At 46.4% G+C, this 21,763-nt stretch overlaps 1 protein-coding gene and 1 long non-coding RNA gene across 2 annotated transcripts in view; one reads left to right on the top strand and one right to left on the bottom strand.

The window, feature by feature from the left end:
* The window catches only part of LOC307201089, a 315,231-nt gene that overhangs the window by 22,716 nt on the left and 270,752 nt on the right, over nucleotides 1-21,763 (bottom strand). The window lies entirely within an intron of this gene.
* Nucleotides 5,521-13,215, top strand: EPGN (epithelial mitogen). The gene is made up of 4 exons (XM_079951200.1): nucleotides 5,521-6,192; nucleotides 9,415-9,535; nucleotides 10,183-10,335; nucleotides 12,415-13,215. The coding sequence occupies exons 1-4, from the start codon at nucleotides 6,048-6,050 to the stop codon at nucleotides 12,449-12,451; spliced, it is 456 nt and encodes a 151-aa protein (XP_079807326.1). The 5' UTR covers nucleotides 5,521-6,047; the 3' UTR covers nucleotides 12,452-13,215.

Genomic DNA, 21,763 nt, shown 5'->3' with positions numbered 1-21,763 from the left:
TATATTGCCTTGCTATTTAGATTTGGCTACACCGAGATGTGGCAGAAAATCGCAGTGACTATTTTATAAGTTACAGTATGTTTTTGTTTTTTTTTTAATAATAATATTTATTAAATTTTTGTATAACCAATAAAAAACATACATAATAACAAAATATTTTCCATTATCCACATTTCATTCTCAACTTTGGACTTCCTCACATCTCTTGTTCCTGCTTTCTAAACATAGATTTTACCAGCAAATTATTAACTTAATTTAATTCATATAATATAATTTTCCAATATTTAATGTCTCAAATTTTGGGATTTAACATACTCTTATTGTAGCTTAATCATAAAATATTACTTATCCAAAATTTATCTTTTCATCAACCAATTAAATTTAAATTTATATTCTTTATAACTAGCTTGTTGGAGCCGTGTTTTTGCTAATCTTACATCTTTCTTAACATTCATACAATTTACAATATTTTTGTAGATAGTCCACCTTTATAAGTTACAGTATGAAAGCCTACATCATAGTGGAGCAGAGCTTTATAGACCAAGAATCTTTTGTGGCTTGAATTAACATCTTAACTGGAAAAGAATTCTCACCTTCCCCTTCCCCTTCCCCTTCTCTGCCAGCTCCCCTGACCTTCCAGATATTATGATTATTTTATCATTTATACCCTGCCCATCTGGCTGGGTTTACCCTGCCACTCTGGGCGGCTCCCAACAGAATAAAAACAAAATAAAACATCAAACATTAAAAACTTCCCTAAAAAGGGTTGCCTTCAGATGTCTTCCAAAAGTCAGATAGTTGTTTATCTCCTTGACATCTGACAGGAGGGCGTTCCACAGGGCAGGTGCCACCACCGAGAAGGCCCTCTGCCTGGTTCCCTGCAACCTCACTTCCCACAGGGAGGGAACCGCCAGAAGGCCCTCTGAGCTGGACCTCAGTGTCCGGGCAGAACAATGGGGGGGGGGGTGGAGACGCTCCTTCAGGTACTCTCTTCATCCACCTGAGGAGGGATGTCTTAATTTGTGGCCCCACAAATGATGCTGGATTGCAATTCCAACCCGCATAGTGATTAATGAAGAGACAGATGTAATAATGGTCAGTATGGTAAGTGTTTACAATGTGGAAGATAATAGCTGTGTCAAGGTTATTTGTGACGACACTTGCACAAAATGAGCAATTGCCAGTATCGGAACAAGTATAATGATATACGAAGCCATCATACTTCCACACATGATTTGCTAGGTTCTGATTCCACTGCCTCCCACAGGAATTCCTGAAAATTGACATCTATCAATGTGCTTAAAAAATTTTTTTTTTTATTTATACCCTGCCCACCTGGCTGGGTTTCCCCAGCCACTCTGGGTGGCTTACAGCACATTAAAAATTGTAAAACATTAGACATATAAAATTTCCTGATACAGTGGTACCTCGGTTTTCGAACGTAATCCGTTCCTGAAGACCGTTTGACTTCCCAAACATTCAAAAACCAAGGTGCTGAGGGTGGTCTGCAAATTCAATGGAGAAAATTGAAAAAAAAAACCTCAGCAGAAGCCATTCAATTTCTGAGGCGCGTTTGAAAACGGAAGCATTCACTTCTGGGTTTTTGGCAGAAAACCAAAACGTTCGGTTTCTGAGACGTTTGAAAACCGAGGTAAAAGGTAAAGGTAAAGGTACCCCTGCCCGTACGGGCCAGTCTTGACAGACTCTGGGGTTGTGCGCCCATCTCACTTAAGAGGCCAGGGGCCAGCACTGTCCGGAGACACTTCCGGGTCACGTGGCCAGCGTGACATCGCTGCTCTGGCGAGCCAGAGCCGCACACGGAAACGCCGCGGTCCCTATTTATCTACTTGCACCCGGAGGTGCTTTCGAACTGCTAGGTTGGCAGGCGCTGGGACCGAGCAGCGGGAGCGCACCCCGCCGCAGGGATTCAAACCGCCGACCTTTCGATCGGCAAGTCCTAGGCGCTGAGGCTTTAACCCACAGCGCCACCTGCGTCCCTAATACAATTGTACAAAAGATACAATTTCCAAACATGGTGAAAATTAACGCCTGTTAGATGCTGCTGACTGAATTCACTGCATTTGACTGCAAAGGAAGGAGCAGTATAACTGAAGTAAGCTGTGCTGTGTGTCTGGCTAAAACCAGGAGATAAAAATGTGTGCAAGAGTGAAATGAGAAACCACCTCCAGTTTCATTTGCCTTTCAGGAAAATGTTAAAAATAGTACATAATCCATTTGGAGAGCAAGATTCCCCCAGATACAGATACTGCTTTAGGCAGAAAAATTAAAGATACAGCAAAATTCCCCAACCCCCCAGCACCTAAGAGGCTTTCAAAATGCTTGGATATAATTATGTGACTGAACATGCTTGAGGAGAAAATGCTGAGCTGTATCTCAACCTGCACATTCCATTTTTCAGGATGCAAGGTGACTTACTAGTACAGTCATACATCAGAAGTCGGACAGAATCCGTTCTGGAAGTCTGTTCGACTTCCGAAATGTTCGACTTACAAAGCGCAGCTTTTGATTGGCTGCAAGAAGCTCCTGCAGCCAATCGGAAGCCCCGTCGGACGTTCGGCTTCCAAAAGAATGTTCAATTCAAGAACTCTGGAATTTACTGCATCATAAAACTTCAAATGGCAGGCTTGGACAACAGCCCAGACTGAAGATAAGAGTGAGCCAGGAAAAAGCTGCGCTGACAAACTATCAAGGGAATACACACACACACACTAAACTGTACCCGAAAGATGAAAGGATGTATGATTGTTTAACATGATTGAGACTCAGTCAGCCAGGGACTGAGGACATTGAGAGTTTAAGATCGGAATGTGGAAAATATGAGAACAACAAAAAGAGGTCAGAAATATAACAGAGGAATTCTTCGAGGTCCAGAATGTGGGAAGTCCATGTGAAATTTAATAATAATTCAGATTATAATTTGGTTTTATTATTATTATTTATTTTTTGAATTGGATTTTGATTAGATTAGATTTGCTATTAATTGGATGTTCTTAATGGAAAATTAATAAAAATTATTTTAAAAAAGAAAAGAAAACTGGAACAGTCACTTCCGGTTTTCGATCTTTACGGAGCTGGTATGTTCGACTCTCAAGGCGTTTGGCAGCCGAGGTAGGACTGTAACGTGAAATTGCATTGCTAATTCCCACAAAGGGAAGGGGATTAATTAGTAGCTGAATAGTCCTTTCATCAGAGATCCTCTGAGTCCCTTCCAACTCTATGATTTTATGCTTTTGTAACCTTTTATAAACAACATTTACTTCCTTTACGCTCAACCAAATTCAACCCCTACCCTTCTCCCAGCACAAAAATCCCCCTATACTTTCCATTTCTGCTCTATCTGGAATGTCTTCCTTCTGCATTCATTATTTTGAGGAAAAACCCAAAGTCTCCAATTTAGCATGGAGCAAGGAGTGGGAATGAGTTGGGGGACCAACCACTGGAATTCCGTGCCACTTAGAAAATTGTTTATATATAGTTTTATAATTTCCATAATTACATAAACAGAACAGAACCTTGAATGGAACATCAACTTCCCTTACCCCCCCCCTTCCATGGTTCCTTCTAGTTACCACTTTCTGCTGCTTACTTTAAATAGTCCATGTTATTCCTTTCTCATCTCAACTTGATTTTTTTTTACTGCTGAATTTACTGCTCATGTTTTAAGGAAGTTACCCAGCCACTGCTACCGCCTCACACAAAAACCTACACAGGCTCCCAGTACGTTTCTGAGCACAATTCAAAGTGTTGGTGCTGACCTTCAAAGCCCTAAAGTCCAGTATACAGTGGTACCTCAGGTTAAGAACTTAATTCATTCCAGAGGTCTGTTCTTAACCTGAAACCATTCTTAACCTGAGGTACCACTTCAGCTAATGGGGCCTCCCGCTGCCGCCGTGCTGCCACCGTGCGATTTCTGTTCTCATCCCGAAGCAAAGTTCTTAACCCAAGGTACTATTTCTGGGTTAGCGGAGTCTGTAACCTGAAGCGTCTGTAACCCGAGGTACCACTGTACCTGAAGGAGCGTCTCCACCCCCATCGTTCTGCCCGGACACTGAGGTCCAGCACCGAGGGCCTCCTGGCGGTTCTCTTGCTGCGAGAAGCCAAGTTATAGGGAACCAGGCAAAGGGCCTTCTTGGTAGTGGCACCTGCCCTGTGGAATGCCCTCCCACCAGATGTCAAAGCGAAAAACAACTACCAGACTCTTAGAAGACATCTGAAGGCAGCCCTGTTTAGGGAAGCTCTTAATGTTTAATAGGTTATTGTATTTTAATATTCTGTTGGAAGCCACCCAAAGTGGCTGGGGAAACCCAGCCAGATGGGTGGGGTATAAATTATTATTATTATTATTATTATTATTATTATTATGAATTATTTCAGTGACAGAGCTGCCTACAGAGGCAAAAACGCAGACATGGAGGGGGCATCTGCAAGGCAGAAGAGAGATGGACATACACCGACAGATCTCCGTCCATTTGTCACATGATCCCATATTTGGGGGGGGGGGGCAAGTATGTGAGTGAGCATAAGGGGTCTCACTCCCAGAAGTACCTGTTCAGGTAGTGAATGTGCTGTGTCCCTTTGGGGTAGTGCTGGATCTCACCCTTCCTCTGGTTGGAGATGCTCTGTGGGGGGACCGAAAAAGCAGGGAGGTCAATAAGGGTCAGTTGGCAGGAGTGAGAACTCCAGGGCAGGTGTGGTGGCAGAAACACAGAAGGCAAAGGGGCAGCATACCTCCAATATTCCTCAGTTGAAAATGTCTGTCATCTGAGGAATGTTGGAGGGTGTGAAATTTCAGCAATTCTCAAAGCTTAATCTGGTAAAAAGGTAAAGGACCCCTGGCAGTTAAGTCCAGTCGTGAACGACTCTGGGGTTGCGGCACTCATCTCGCTTTACTGGCCGAGGGAGCCGACGTTTGTCCACAGACAGTTTTTCCAGGTCATGTGGCCAGCATGACTAAGCTGCTTCTGGCGAAACCAGAGCAGCGCACGGAAATGCCGTTTACCTTCCCGCCGGAGCAGTAACAATTTATCTACTTGCAGTTTGGTGTGCTTTCGAACTGCTAGGTTGGCAGGAGCAGGGACCGAGCAATGGGAGCTCACTCCGTCGTGGGGATTTAAACCACCGACCTTCTGATCGGCAAGCCCAAGGCTCAGTGGTTTACACCACAGCGCCACCCGCATCCCCTTAATCTGGTATGGAAAGGTAAAGGGACCCCTGATCATTAGGTCCAGTCGCGGATGACTCTGGGGTTGCGGCACTCATCTCGCTTTATTGGTCGAGGGACCCGGCATACAGCTTCCGGGTCATGTGGCCAGCATGACTAAGCCGCTTTTGGCGAACCAGAGCAGTGCACGAAAACACCGTTTACTTTCCCGCCGGAGTGGTACCTATTTATCTACTTGCACTTCGACATGCTTTCGAACTGCTTGGTTGGCAGGAGCTGGGACCGAGCAACGGGAGCTCACCCCATCATGTGGATTCGAACCGCCGGCCTTCCGATCTGCAAGCCCTAGGCTCTGTGGTTTACACCACAGCGCCCCCTGTATCCCCTTAATCTGGTAGTGGGGCACAATTTGGCTTTTGACAATATTTCTGCAAATTATCCTTTTAATCCTTTGCAGACAAAATGGAGATTGCAGAATGCACACCAAAAAATATACATTTCCTACAAAAGATACACAAAACTTTTGATTCCTGAGTTTGCGACTAAAATTTCTAAAAGTTAGAAATTGGTTACAGCAAATCTCACGGCGCTGTCCCTTCGATTGCTCCCTCTCTCATGAGCAACTGGATCACAAACGTGTGTCTGGCTTGTTCCATATGTGCACATCCAGCAAAGTCAGTTTTGCACCTTCTTTCTCCTATCGCAAAGCACATTTTCCCCTCAAGCAGTGTCCTTGAATGCACAACGATGCCCGCAGGTAACAGGAAGCTGGTGCTTTAAAAAGAAATCTCACCTGATCCCACTGCAAGATAGCGGCTTCCTAAATCAATGTCTAGGTGCTCTGGGGCTTCGCGCCTGTTGCCAGATGCACAATTCTCTTCAGTTGCAAAGAACAGAAGACGGCAGTTTGTGCTCTATAAATGTGCGAGAGGCAAAAGGACACAAACAGAAAGAACAGAAATATTTGGAAAGAAAAACACTGGAAAAGGGCCCACAAGCACGGATGACTGGTATGACTTTTGAGTTTTATAGAGACAGGAATAAAGATTGCTAAAAGGTTCTAGAATACATGATTTTGTGATTAAACCAGGGTGGAAAACTCTTACGGGTTTGGTTTGCAGAATAATCAAAGTTTTGTTGATTAATTAGTGAGAGAGTAAGTTTCTGTTGCGCCTGTTGAAGGGCACATCTTTATTTTTAAAGCCATTTTGGTGTTGATGTGTTACTGTAGTAGGAAAGAAATATACCAAATAACCCTTTCTTTTCTAATAATGGGGTAGCTCTTGCTTATTAAATTCCAAGTTCTCTTACCTGCTGTTCAGTATTTCAAAAACACACCTGCATTTTAGTTTTGCTCATGGGCAAAGGTAATTTACAACCAGGCTGAAATCGGATGCCCACTTGCCTGGGTGTAAGTCCCCTTGAACTCTGTGGGACTTACTTCTGAGCAGACATGCAAATATTTAAAAAGTAGGTGATTTGCTAAAAAAAAAAAAAATTGAGGCTATTTTCCAGCAGTTTAAATGGAATTAAGTAATATATCACTTTCCCCACTACATTTTAGGATAAACATTTATGATTTAAGTGAGAACTTTCTTTCTTTTAAGAATCTGTATAGTCCAAAGGCATGTTAAGTGTGTACCAGCATGTTTGTCCATCCTTTTACAGGAACCTGTCTGATGAGGAAGGTATTGCAATTAACATTCTAGGCAGTCCATCAAAGGACTTTCAAATATTTTTTCCCCTTTCAAATATTTTCCTTTCAAATATTTTCCAAAGCAATTCATCATCATCATGGGTTAAAAAGGTAAAGGTCCTGTCGTAGCCGACTCTGGGGTTGCGGTGCTCATCTCGCTTTATTGACTGAGGGAGCCGGCGTACATCCAGCATGACTAAGCTGCTTCTAGCAAACCAGAGCAGCGCATGGAAACGCCGTTTACCTTCCCGCCAGAGTGGTACCTATTTATCTACTCGAACTTTGACGTGCTTTCAAACTGCTAGGTTGGCAGGAGCAGGGACCGAGCAACGGGAGCTCACCCCATCGCGGGGATTCGAACCACCAACCTTCTGATCGGCAAGCCCTAGGCTCTGTGGTTTAACCCACAGCGCCACCCGCGTCATCATGGGTTACATCAAAACAAACACCGAATCATTTAAATAGCAGGAGTTCATTTCATTTCAAAAAGGATGTTTGGACAAATTAAATCTCTGCAACTTTCTGTCTAAAGTTACCTGCTGCTTGACTTATACCGTGATGATGTCGCTGGGTGAAGTGATGGCTGTTGTCACATGGTCACACCCCCCCCCCCCCCCAGTTTCCTCAAACACAGCTGGAGAAGCAGCAAGGGCAATTGGTGCTTTGAAGCCGCTTCATCAGGAAGACCCGGAGAATCATAAAGTTGGAAGGGACTCAAGGGTCATCTAGACCAACCCCCTGCAAAGCAGGAGTCTCAGCTAAAGCATCCATGACAGATGGCCGTCCAACCTCTGTTTAAAAACCTCCAAGGAAGGAGAGCCCACCACCTTTTGTGGGAATCTGCTCCACTGCCAAACAGCTCTTACTGTCAAAAAATTTGGACAAATGTTTAGTCTTGGACTACTGCAATGTGCTCTATGTGGGGCTACCTTTGAAGGTGACCCGGAAGCTACAACTAATCCAGAATGCGGCAGCTAGACTGGTGACTGGGGGCGGCCGCCGAGACCATATAACACCGGTCTTGAAAGACCTACATTGGCTCCCAGTATGTTTCCGAGCACAATTCAAAGTCTTGGTGCTGACCTTTAAAGCCCTAAACGGCCTTGGTCCAGTATACCTAAAGGAGCATCTCCACCCCCATCGTTCTGCCCGGACACTGAGGTCCAGCACTGAGGGCCTTCTGGCGGTTCCCTCACAGCGAGAAGCCAAGTTACAGGGAACCAGGCAGAGGGCCTTCTCAGTAGTGGCACCCACCCTGTGGAACACCCTCTCACCAGATGTCAAAGAGATAAACATTCTGACATACCTGACATTCAGAAGCCATCTGAAGCCAGCCCTGTTCAGGGAAGTTTTTAATGTGTGACATTTTAATGTATTTTTAATCTTTGTTGGAAGCCGCCCAGAGTGGCTGGGGAAACTCAGCCAGATGGGTGGGGTACAAATTATTGTTGTTGTTGTTGTTGCTGTTGTTGTTGTTGTCGGAATCTCCTTTCAAGTCCTCCCCCTCCAGAGCAGGAGAAAACAAGCATGCTCCCTCCTCCATATGACAGCCCTTAAGATATTTGTAGATGGATACTGTGTCTTCTCTCAGTCTCCTCTTTTCCAGGCTCAACATTCCCAGCTCCTTCAAGCGTGCCTCATAAGGCTTAGTTTCCAGACCCTTGATCATCTTGGTTGCCCTCATTTGCACACCTTCCAGCTTGTCAACATCCTTAAATTGTGGGGCCCAGAATTGGACACAGGATTCCAGGTGTGGTCTGACCAAGGCAGAATAAAGTGGGACATCCCTTGATCTGGGACGCGGGTGGTGCTGTGGGTTAAACCACATAGCCTAGGACTTGCCGATCAGAAGGTTGGCGGTTCGAATCTCCGCGACAGGGTGAGTTCCCGTTGCTCGGTCCCTGCTCCTGCCAACCTAGCAGTTTGAAAGCACGTCAAAGTGCAAGTAGATAAATAGGTACCACTCCAGCGGGAAGGTAAACAGTGTTTCGGTGTGCTGCTCTGGTTCGCCAAAAGCGGCTTAGTCATGCTGGCCACATGACCTGGAAGCTGTACGCTGGCTCCCTCGGCCAATAAAGCGAGATGAGCGCTGCAACCCCAGAGTTGGTCACGACTGGACCTAATGGTCTGGGGTCCCTTTACCCTTTACCTTTACCTCCCTTGATCTGGACACTAGACTTCTGTTGCTGCAGCCTAGAATAGCTTTTTTTTGCTGCTACATCGCACTGTTGACATGTTAAACTTGTGGTCCACCAGACCCTTAGGTCTCTGTTCTTATCTATCCACTTTGTGCACAAGCAGAATGCTGAAATAATACAGAACTGAACTCCTTTAAGTTCCATTTCTGTGGAGGATTTAAAATGCAATGTTTCACATGCAAAAGTGTATCAGGCTGGCTTTATTTAAAAACCTCTCTCGTAGGCAAGAGTTAATCAAGAAGAAATAAATGCCCTGTGCCCCAGACATTTCAAGGTAACACAATATTCTGGACATTTATTGTCCATGTTAATTTTTCTTATCTATTCCTCCCTTTTAGCAGGACATCTGGCCAGTTCTACGTATCAGGAAAACGTACAATCCTGTCTTGAAGATCAACACAGCTATTGTATTAATGGTATCTGCATATTTAACAAGGAACTACAGGTGCCCACCTGCAGGTAAACAACTATACATAATAAAAATTTATTATTATTATTATTAGTTGTGCAGCAATCTCGATGTTATGATGCACCTGAAAAAGCTCTTTACTCTTGGGGCACGGGACTCCAGAAGCCATTTTGGCGAGTGATTTGGCTATTAATTGATGCCCCTTAGGGACATCAATTAGGCATAGGGACGCAGGTGGCGCTGTGGGTTAAAGCCTCAGCGCCTAGGGCTTGCCGATCGAAAGGTCGGCGGTTCAAATCCCTGCGGCGGGGTGCGCTCCCGCTGCTCGGTCCCAGCGCCTGCCAACCTAGCAGTTCGAAAGCACCTCCGGGTGCAAGTAGATAAATAGGGACCGCTTACCAGCGGGAAGGTAAACGGCGTTTCCGTGTGCGGCTCTGGCTCTGGCTCTGGCTCTGGCCAGAGCAGCGATGTCACGCTGGCCACGTGACCCGGAAGTGTCTCCGGACAGCGCTGGCCCCTGGCCTCTTAAGTGAGATGGGCGCACAACCCCAGAGTCTGTCAAGACTGGCCCGTATGGGCAGGGGTACCTTTACCTTTACCTTTACCTGATGCCCCTTTGGTTATGACTACTGCAAGCTAGGTTTTATCTTCCAGGCAGCCTTTCCTTAGGAATTTTATTATATTTCCCCCACTCTAGGTGCCTCACAGGTTACAGTGGCGAGAGATGTGAACATTTGATGTTGAACTCCCATGCGCAGAACCCTTATGACCATTACATTGCTGTCGGGATTGGGGCTGGAATATTGCTAATAGGTATTTTTGCTGCCATCTACTGCTGCCTAAGAAAAAGGTATGAAAGAGAATCGTATTTGTCTTGCCTGTTGCATTTTGTAGGGGATGTTCTACCGGTGGTGCGGATGTGTCTTGTTTTTGGGTGTACAGTTCCAGTTCTCTTATCCAGTGCTTTTTCTTCTATAAAAATGTTTAGGGGTACAGTACTCTCATTTTGACTCAAGAAAACCACCATTTTATAGTTCAAATCGGGGGAAATAAATAAAGTATAAAGTAAATGAACAAAAGTACAAAGATTCACATAAATATATTCATAACTGACACAGGCCAGAAATAGGCTGATCCATCCATTCCTAGTTTTGGGAGGCAAGCAAGCAGTAAGGTGTGTCATGATCACACTTGCACCAACATTGCAAGGATTCTCAGAAAACAGATAAGCTTTCGTGTACGCTTCCCAGGACTGCTTTGTATACTGAGTCGCTTCCATATGTAGCCAAGGTACGCTCAGGCATTCACTAGTAAAAGGCATAGCTGTCAACTTACAGATTTGAAAATAAGGGACCAGCAGCCTCGAAAATAAGGGATCAGCAGCCAAAATAAGGGATTTTCCAAGTACAGGTAGGTTCAACTTCTGAGCCCCTCTGAGCCAAAGGCAGAAAGCCCAGCCAGCAGCCAAGCGAAGCCTCAAGCAGTGGTTCCCACAGCACAGCAACCCGGCAAAAGGGATGCAGCAAGGGAAACCACCGTCACCTCTCCGCTGGGAAGCGCTGAGCAAAGGTGAGTCCCCAGGCAACGCAGCCGATTTGATTGGCACAAGGCATGCAAGCTCCACCCCCCAGTCATTCTTAGACTCCTTATTGGGTGAGCAACGCAGCCAAGCAACACAGTTGGAGCCTCCCTCCTCCCTGGCCGGCAGGGAGGGAGGGAGAGGAGCTCCTTCCTTTGATATCCGGGAAATTGAAGGGACATCATCAATAAGGGACAGCAGTGGGACACAGCACTGGAATAAGGGACTTTCCCGCCAAATAAGGGACGGTTGACAGCTATGGTACAGGGGTCAGCAACATGTAGCCCATGGGCCGGATGCGGCCCGGGAAGACCATTTTACCAGCCCCCGATCTGCCCCCGAACCGAGCGACCCGCTCAGCGAGTCCCCCGCACGCTGCATTAAACTAGAGCGGCACGGCGCGGGGACTCGCCGAGTGGCGCCGGAAATCGCGTCTGCGCACGCACAGATACTGGAAATCGCTTCTGCACATGCCCAGATGCCAAAAATTGCTTCTGTGCAGGCACAATTTTCGGTGTCTTGACATGCGCAGAAGCGTTTTCTAGCGTCGCGTACATGCGCAGACGCGATTTTCGGTGTTGCGCTGCGCCGGTCCGGCCCACGGATTATCACCACGGGAGTGATCCATCCCATCGCTGGTAAGCCTTGCCGACCCCTGCACTAGTACACTTACTAAAAAACACGACCCCCTTTTTACTAAACTTTTCTGGTACTTTGACGATGATACCCGATGACAATGCATTGTAAACTCTTCTTGCCAGCGTTCCATGTACAGTGGTACCTCGGGTTACAGACGCTTCAGGTTACATACGCTTCAGATTACAGACTCCGCTAACCCAGAAATAGTACATCGGGTTAAGAACTTTGCTTCAGGGTGAGAACAGAAATCGTGCGGCGGCGCAGCAGCAGCAGCGGGAGGCCCCATTAGCTAAAGTGGTGCTTCAGGTTAAGAACAGTTTCAGGTTAAGAACGGACCTCCAGAATGAATTAAGTACGTAACTGTTATGTACTGAAGTTCTCACCCTGGGCCAGCAGGGGGATACTGTAGATAGTTTTCACTCAGGTAGGTCCACATATGCAAGTAAGGGATTGAAAGTGACGTTCAGTGATTGGATAGTTACAGAAAATGGTTACTGTTGCGTTGTAGTGGAGCTCTATATAAGCAGGCTGTCTGAACCCTTCAGTTCAGTTCTGTTCTGGCCTGTGAATAAACAAGAGCTGTTTGAAGAATTGCTGTGTCATCTGATATGTTCACCCACAACTTAACAGTAACCAGAGGTACCACTGTAATCAGAAATGACTGCGGGGGCCTAGATCTCAATTCCATTCATGCTGCCTTTTCTTCCCTAGGTACAGAAAGACCACACTCCTACAAAGTCTGCCGTGAGGAGACAGCACTGTGAAGGTCTTCTGGGTGGTGTATGAGTTTCCTGATGAACTAGGTGTGGTGGCCAAAGAAAACCAGAGTCGGCAAAAGACTTTGCAGGCTGTTAGCTGCAAGGACCCTTCTCGCCCGCCTTGTCCTTAGCTTCTGAACAGAACGCTACAGAAGCCTTGCACCATGGCCCAGGCGAAATATGTGCTCTCTGTCCTCCCAAGTGGCACTGTTGATCTATGTGGTTCAATGTTGTCGCCTCCGAGTGGTAGTTTTCTGCAGAGTCTTGGGTCTCTTTTTTGCATCTAGAGATGTGGGGGACTGAATTTGGCTTGCCGATCGGAAGGTCAGCGGTTCGAATCCCCGCAACGGGGTGAGCTCCCGTCGCTCTGTCCCAGCTCCTGCCAACCTAGCATTTCGAAAGCACACCAGTGCAAGTAGATAAATAGGTACCACTGCAGCGGGAAGGTAAATGGTGTTTCCGTGCGCTCTGGTTTCCATCACGGTGTCCCGTTGCGCCAGAAGCAGTTTATTCCTGCTGGCCACATGACCCGGAAAGCTGTCTGTGGACAAACGCTGGCTCCCTCAGCCTGAAAGCAAGATGAGCGCCACAACCCCATAGTTGCCTTTGGCTGGACTTAACCACCCAGGGGTCCTTTACCTTTACCTACAACCCACAAATGAATACTCTTTCAACTGGGCAGTTCACTCCACAGGAAAGTTAAAGGAAAGATGGATAGTGCTTCCAGACCTCACCAAACCTCACCTTGGAGGAAGTGTTGTCAACCTTTTGGAGTCCATGGGTGCTTTTGCAAACTGGTGACACTGTCATGGGCACACATGCGCTTAACTTATTCTAGAATATTTCTTTCAAACCTAATTTTGGAGAGGGTAGGGGACTCCTTTGGGCCTCTGCATTGGCAATGCCTGGCATAGACAAGACACAGGCACCCCAGTGTCAAGATTCAAGGCTTGTTGGGAACTCGTATGAGAAGGACACATTATTATTATTATTATTATTATTATTATTATTATTATTGCATTTATATACCGCCCTATACCCAGAGGTCTCAGGGCGGTTCACCGAATAAAATCAATATATAAAACCACAAAACACCTAATAAAAATAAAAACAACAACCCAATAGCCCCCTCCCACAAAACAACAACAACACATTTTAGTGATGTTGATTAGGTCAGCCAAGGGCCCGGTTAAAAAGGAACGTTTTTGCCTTGTGCCTAAAGATATGTAATGAAGGCGCCAGGAGAACTTCCCTGAGGAGAGCATTCCACAGACAGGGAGCCACTGCAGAGAAGGCCCCGTTCTCTTGTTGCCTCCCTCCGGACCTCTGGAGGAGGAGGCACACGAAGAAGGGCCTCAGAAGATGATCTCAAGGTCTGGGTAGGGTCATATGGGAAGATGCGGTCCTTGAGGTATCGCGGTCCTGCGCCGTTTAAAGCTTTATGGGTCAAAACCAGCACTTTGAATTGGGCGGATGGGTAGAACCAGGGCAAGCACCCAGGGGGGAAAAACAAATCGTCTCTTCCAGAAGCCAGCTGCCCAACCACACCCAGCCCAATGAGGACAATCGTTTGGGAGGTTATTTCTTTATTGGCAACGCCTTTGGCTACTTCAGCTCCTAAGGTGCAAGGGTTATATGCCCATACACACCTTGCTAACTAGCTGCCTCAGCAATCTAATTCTACAGCTCTGCGCTCCATCCCAGACAGTTGGAGCAACAGTCTGACCACACCCCTTTCAGCTTACTTAAACGCCTAGGACCCTCGTACCTATGGGACCGCCTCTCCTGGTATGCCCCGAGGAGGACCTTAAGGTCCATAAATAACAACACTTTGGAGGTCATGAGCCTGAAGGAGGTTAGATTGGTCTCAACTAGGGCCAGGGCCTTTTCAGCACTGGCCCCGACTTGGTGGGACACTCTGTCACAGGAGACCAGGGCCCTGCAGGATTTGACATCTTTCTGCAGGGCCTGCAAGATGGAGCTGTTCTGCTTGGCCTCCTGTTTGGCCTCACTCTGACCCCTTATATGGGATTTGGTATATAAATTTTCCCTTGGCTTTTTTGCTGTCCCATGTAGGACCAGCATGGATAGCTGGCTCAGGTGACTATCTGATGTTTCCTCCCTTTAGGGTCTTGATTTATGGGCTACTACTAAAATGAGGCTGCATTTTAAGCTGTATTTTAAGTCATATTTTAATTAACTTTTTTTGGTGTGTGTTTTTTCCCCTTTTCTTTTTTCTATTACGTTGTATTGTAATTTATATTTGGTGTTAGCTGCCCTGAGTCCGGCCCTGGCCAGGGTATAAATAAATTATTATTATTATTATTATTATTATTATTATTATTATCATCAAATGTGGTGGGTGCCAGCGCCCAGCCACTCCTCCTGAGCGGCAGCCACAGCCAGCACCACAACCTTCCAATAGTTTGACTTCACCCCCAAAGGTGCACTCCTCCATTGTCTCGCGAGACAGACGGATGCCAACATTACAATGTGTGAAATTCGACAGCGTCAAAATAAATGCAAAATGAAAGAAAAACAAACATTAGACCCAAATGTTGATGGCAAAGCACACGCTTGCAGAAGACTTGTGGAAGCCCTGCACCCCACTTCCCAGATGCCCATACATTCGGATTTCATCAGAAGGCGTTCGACTCACAGCCCAATGCATGTGTTATTGTAATATACAGTGGTGCCCCGCAAGACGAACGCCTCGCAAGATGGAAAACCCGCTAGACGAAAGGGTTTTCCGTTTTGGAGGCGCTTCGGAAAACGAATTTCCCTATGGGCTTGCTTTGCAAGACGAAAATGTCTTGCAAGTTCCTGCGGGGTTTTTTTCCTCCCCCCCCCCTTTACTAAGCCGCTAAGCCGCTTATCAGCTGATCCGCTAAGCCGCTAAAAGCCACTAAGCCGCTAATAGCGCTAATCCGCTAAGCCGTCAATGGGCTTGCTTCGCAAGATGAAAAAACCACTAAACGAAGAGAATCGCGGAACGGATTCTTTTCGTCTTGCGAGGCACCACTGTATAGTAACTGAATCACACTTGCATGCATAAAAGAGGTAATCTGAGCCCAGAGCTCAGGTTGCAAGTGGGTGTGGCCTACCAGCCTCTCAGCAGCCTCTGCTGTCCTCCGCTTCTCAGTCTTCTTTTAATGCTTCCAGGGCCAAGCGAAGAAGGAGTCGTGCGGCCAATGGCTCCCAGCTGCAATGATAACCAAGTGAACTGAATCTCTCCAAAATGAGATTTTACAGCCTGCATCTTTGCTAACCCAAAGATTGCATGATCCTTTTTGTGAGGAAACCAAGTTCTTTTGTTTTTAAGTTGTTTGGAACTATTTTTTCCACATCTTTGTTTCACTACCTGCAGATGGAGACTTATTTGTTGCAACTTCTGGAAATTCTATGAGTAAAATGTTCACTTGTTTGCAAAGCTAAGTGTCTCTGATTTATTCTAGCCTAAGCATTTTCATGGGGAACGTTTATTTAAAGGTGGGTGAGAGCAGATGTAAATCTAAGCAACTTCTGATGTGCTTGGAGCAATTGCCATTGTGCAGTTGACCTTCTAAACCTCTCTCTCCAACATGTGTTCCTATTGCTATCATTTCACTCACAGATCTACTACTTGCATGCCTGAATGGCTTCCAGGGAATGCATGTAGAGCTCCTCCATGTGAGGACCAGGACCTCTGATTGGTCCAGGGTCCCTCCTCACAGGGAGGAGCTGTGTGTTCATCCATTAGTAAGTGAATATAATTCCTTCTGACATAGCTTGAATACACAGACACTGGGGAAACTGGGCCATGTCAGAGGCTAGGGCTTGCTCATGTGTTCCCACAAATGCCATTTCTTTCTTTATTTATCCATCATTTATCCATCATTTCATAACCAGAGATGTACAGTAAAGGTAAAGGTAAAGGGACCCCTGACCATTAGGTCCAGTCGTGACTGACTCTGGGGTTGCAGCGCTCATCTCGCTTTATTGGCCGAGGGAGCCGGCGTACAGCTTCTGAGTCATGTGACCAGCATGACTAAGCTGCTTCTGGTGAACCAGAGCAGCACACAGAAACGCTGTTTACCTTCCCGCTGGAGCGGTACCTATTTATCTACTTGCACTTTGATGTGCTTTCGAACTGCTAGGTCAGCAGGAGCTTGGACCGAGCAACGGTAGCTCACCCCGTCGCGGGGATTCGAACCACTGACCTTCTGATCAGCAAGTCCTAGGCTATGTGGTTTAACCCACAGCACCACCCGCGTCCCTCTGTACAGTAAGATGTACAGTAAGATGGGGTAAAATGCAAAAGAGCCAAATTCTCAAAACGATAGAACAATGACTACAATTGTATAATTCACATTCTGTAAATATTATGGAAGAATGAACCTGTGGAGGGCGGGGTCATATGAGCCCCAATATCATAGCTGTCAACTTTTCCCTTTTCTTGCGAGGAATCCTATTTGGAATAAGGGAATTTCCCTTAAAAAGGGGGAAAAGTTGACAGCTATGCCCAATATATGATCAGCATTCTAAGCTCTGTTATGATGGTTTGGGTGGAATAAGGAGAGGGACAGAATGGTGCTATTTGGCTCCCAGTTAAGTTCTGCAGGAATGCTTTAACATTCACTATTCTTTTGCTGCATAAAATTAAATTACAAGATTGATGGAAGCATGGAGTGGGGTGTATCTGAGGTCTCAGTAACCTTAGAATCCTGACTAAGTACCACTGCTCCCATGCTGTAACCTAATCACCACCCATTTTTGGCCCCTGTTGCATCAGTGTAACCCAGGCACAGGCACACTTGGCCCTCCAGATGTTTTGGGACTACAACTCCCATCATCCCTGACCACCTGTTAGCAAGGAATGATGGGAGTTGTAGTCCCAAAACATCTGGCGGGCCGAGTTTGCCTCTGCCTGGTGTAACCCCATGCTGGCATAATGGGGTGATGCACCAATATAGAATTTTCAAAGGTGGTATAGTTGCAAGATCTGCTAGAAGAAGAAAATCAGTTTGGATGTCCAGCCAGCGTAACTCGATCAGATGAGTGGACCGCAAATCGCTTTGCGCATGAAAAACAACTTTTTTATTCATATAAAATGTGCAGAAGGGTTCAGTCATGTGCCATTCAGAAACCAGAGCGCACGCCTCTAGAGGCCACTGTTGCACCATTAATCAGGTTCGGAGGCTTGCAGCTTTTTCCAGTTGCTACGCAGATTTCTGAAACTACGGCTCATTTTTAGTTTGCGCTGAACTAACCATTTTAGTTATGCCTGCAAATAAAAACTGCTGAACAGAAAGGCTAAGCTCCACGTTTCCACTCCCACTGAAATCAATGGAAGATTTTGAATCTGCAGACATATATCATGCCAAAATTAAAGCTAAATGTATGTCTGATTGATTGATTGATTGATTGATTGAATTTATATACCACCCTATACCTGGGGGTCTCAGAGCAGTTCACAGAATAAAATCAAGATATAAAACCATAAAATACCTAATAAAAATAAAATAACCCAATACCCCCCCCCCCAAAAAAAAACACATTTTAAAATGGCATAGGATGTAAATCAGATCAACCAAAGGCCTGGTTTAAAAAAAGCGTTTTTGCCTGGCGCCTAAAGATGTATAATGAAGCATGACTAAGCCACTTCTGCCGAACCAGAGCAGTGCACGGAAACACCGTTTACCTTCCCACCGGAGCGGTACCTATTTATCTACTTGCACTTTGTGCTTTCGAACTGCTAGGTTAGCAGGAGCTGGGACTGAGCAATGGGAGCTCACCCCATCGCAGGGATTCGAACCGCCGACCTTCTGATCGGCAAGCCGAAGAGGCTCAGTGGTTTAGACCACAGCGCCACCCGCGTCCCTCCGACATGCTCCTAGTGACTAACTTATTCCTGTAGCTGCCTCTGCCTTTAACGTACAGCTGCAATAGATTCACCCAGCTTCCTCACCTGCAGCTAACATGAAAAAAGAACCGGAACCCCAATGGCCTCGCCTGAATCCACGCACGCACGCACACACACACCCACACACACACACACTCATTGCCAGGGTTGCTGCGCCAGCTTCTATGTTGCTGGCTCAACACGGAACTGAGGGCCAAGCAGGCAACATTTATCGGATCTATTTAAAGCTGTGTGCATACCGCTTAATCATTTGCATTTCTAAGTAGTGTACCTGAAAAGAAAACTTACGGAGAATTAAGCCATAAAAAGCCTCCATAAAACCCAGCACTTCCTTAAAAGGCATAAGGAAGCCTCCGTCAAGAGCCTAAAGTTCAGCAAGGACTTGGGTAGACAACGTAAGGCCTGTGGGCCAGATCCGGCCCAACTGCCTTCTCAATCCAGCCCACGGACGGTCCTGGAATCAGTGTCTTTTTACATGAGTAGAATGTGTCCTTTTATTTAAAATGCATCTCTGGGTTATTTATGGGGCCTGCCTGGTGTTTTTACATGAGTAGAATGTGTGCTTTTATTTAAAATGCACCTCTGGGTTATTTGTGGGGCATAGGAATTTGTTCACCCCCCCCCCCAATATAGTCCGGCCTCCCACAAGTTCTGAGGGACAGTGGACCGGCCCCCTGCTGAAAAAGGTTGCTGAGCCCTGAGCAAGGAGGATGCGTTTGTGATCTCCATTGGCTTGGGACTACGACATACCCTCCAAGTGTCCCAATTTTCCAGGGGCAGTCCTGGAATTACAAAAGCCATCCTGGCTTCTGAAATAATTTTGGGGTCTCCCTATTTCCCTCAACCCTGAGCTCAAGGAAGGCAAAAAGGTAAAGGACCCTTGGACGGTTAAGTCCAGTCAAAGGTGACTATGAGGTTGTGGCACTCATCTCACTTTCAGGACGAGGGAGCTGGCCTTTGTCCACAGACAGTTTTCCGGATCATGTGGCCAGCAGGACTAAATCACTTCTGGTGCAGCGGGACACCAAACGGAAACCAGAGCACACAGAAACGCCGTTTACCTTCCCTCCACAGTAGTACCTATCTATCTACTTGCACTGGCGTGCTTTTGAACTGCTAGGTTGGCAGGAGCTGGGACAGAGCAACGGGAGCTCACCCTGTTGCAGGGATTTGAACTGCCAACCTCCTGACTGGCAAGCCCAAGAGGCTCAGTGGTTTAGACCATAGTACCACCCGTGTCAAGGGACGCAGGTGGCGCTGTGGGTTAAAGCCTCAGCGCCTAGGACTTGCCGATCGAAAGGTCGGCGGTTCGAATCCCTGCGGCGGGGTGCGCTCCCGCTGCTCGGTCCCAGCGCCTGCCAACCTAGCAGTTCGAAAGCACCTCCGGGTGCAAGTAGATAAATAGGGACCGCTTACCAGCGGGAAGGTAAACGGCGTTTCCGTGTGCGGCTCTGGCTCGCCAGAGCAGCGATGTCACGCTGGCCACGTGGCCCGGAAGTGTCTCCGGACAGCGCTGGCCCCTGGCCTCTTAAGTGAGATGGGCGCACAACCCCAGAGCCTGTCAAGACTGGCCCGTACGGGCAGGGGTACCTTTACCTTTACCTTTACCACCCGTGTCCTCTAGAGCAGTGTTTCCCAACCTTGGGCCTCCAGCTGTTTTTGAACTACAATTCCCATCATCCCTGACCACTGGTCTTGCTAGCTAGGGATGATGGGAGTTGTAGGCCAAAAACATCTGGAGGCCCAAGGTTGGGAAACACTGCTCTAGAGGACTGTGAAATTTGGTGTCTTGGGCTTTTGTAAAAATGTTACATGGGGGGGGGGGGAATATGAGAGAGAGACATTGCAAACACTTTTGTAAATCAAGAATATCTTTAATAATAATAATAAAATAGCACCGGGAATTCCTGAGTGAAAGCTTCCGGACTTCACCACCTGCCCTTTAACTTGAGAGACCCCTTCCCCACTTCCTAGGCCTGTCCCTTCCGAGTCCCCGTTGTAGCTTCCATCAGAATGTTCCTGGATCTATTAAGACTCTTCAAAAGATCCGTAGGTCCTGCTTCTTAGAATTAGATGACTAAAGGCCGGACAGGGGAGGAGGGTGTATTTAGAAGCAGTCACCTGGAGATAAGGAACCAGAGGGCAGTGGATTTGCATCTGTGTTGACAGCAGTGGCAATAAATGTCAGTTTAGCGCAGTCTACGGTAAACGTCAAGCCCAGGCCTTGCACAGTAATGAGAATTGGTCTGGGGAAATTCAGGAGAGAGTTGAGGTGAACACAATGAACATTACTCAAGTGTTTTACTTTATTTTTGAAATTTCTGTCAAGACTTTAAATTTTTAGGTTTTAAATTTTGGAGGTTTTGTTCATTGTTTGAAATTTGCTTAGTACAGTGGAACCTCTACTTACGGACATAGAGTGGTACCTCGGGTTAAGTACTTAATTCGTTCCGGAGGTCTGTTTTTAACCTGAAACTGTTCTTAACCTGAAGCACCACTTTAGCTAATGGGGCCTCCTGCTGCTGCCATGCCACTGGAGCACAATTTCTGTTCTCATCCTCAAGGAAAGTTCTTAACCTGAAGCACTATTTCTGGGTTAGCGGAGTCTGTAACCTGAAGTGTATGTAACCTGAAGCGTCTGTAACCTGAGGTACCACTGTAATCTCTTCCAGAGTCTGGTCGAAACGGGACGCCAGAAGAGGCATCTTGTGTGCGTGCACATTTGGCTGTAGTGCGCTTCTGCACATGCGCAGACAGCGGCATCTGCTTTTGTGCATGCGTAGATGGCAGAAGCCGCTTCTGCGCATGTGCGAATCGCGGCAAACCCGGTGTTTACTTCTGGGTTTGCACAGACGCAACTTGGAACATCTGCAAGACGAGGCATATGTAAGTCGAGGTTCCGCTGTATTGCATATTTTATTGTTCTAATCTGCTTTCAGAGCTACCTGGTGGGATATAATTTTTAAAACAACAACAACGCTACCTGTTTGCCTCATGTCTCCACTCTGTACTTCAGTCTTTCCTTTGGAAGGGCATGTTTGTTCACATAGCACCCAAAGGCTGGCACCAGATGAGGTTGAGCAGTGGCACAGCGTTGGGGGCCCACAGGGGTGATTGTCCCAGACGCAAAACTATTAGGGGTGCAAAATTTCAGCACCTGGTGCTGCCTCCATACAGCTGTGCACTTTCGTTGCTGGACTCTATTGAAAACAGCTTCCCCCCCCACAATAATATTTATTCTTTTTCATACAAAAACATAACAAAAGAAAAAGTAAACAATAATAAAAGAAAAAAAGAAAAGAAAAAGAAGAAAGAAGAAAAAAGAATATGAAACATAAAATACATCAAATCACCATGTAAACTAAAACTTAATTAATTAAAATTCATCTTCATAAACATA

The sequence above is a fragment of the Podarcis cretensis genome, assembly GCF_951804945.1.
Source record: "Podarcis cretensis genome assembly, chromosome: 13".
NCBI lineage: Eukaryota > Metazoa > Chordata > Lepidosauria > Squamata > Lacertidae > Podarcis > Podarcis cretensis.
The sequence above is the reverse complement of the archived record's forward strand: the minus strand, read 5'-3'. Positions and strand labels throughout refer to the sequence as shown.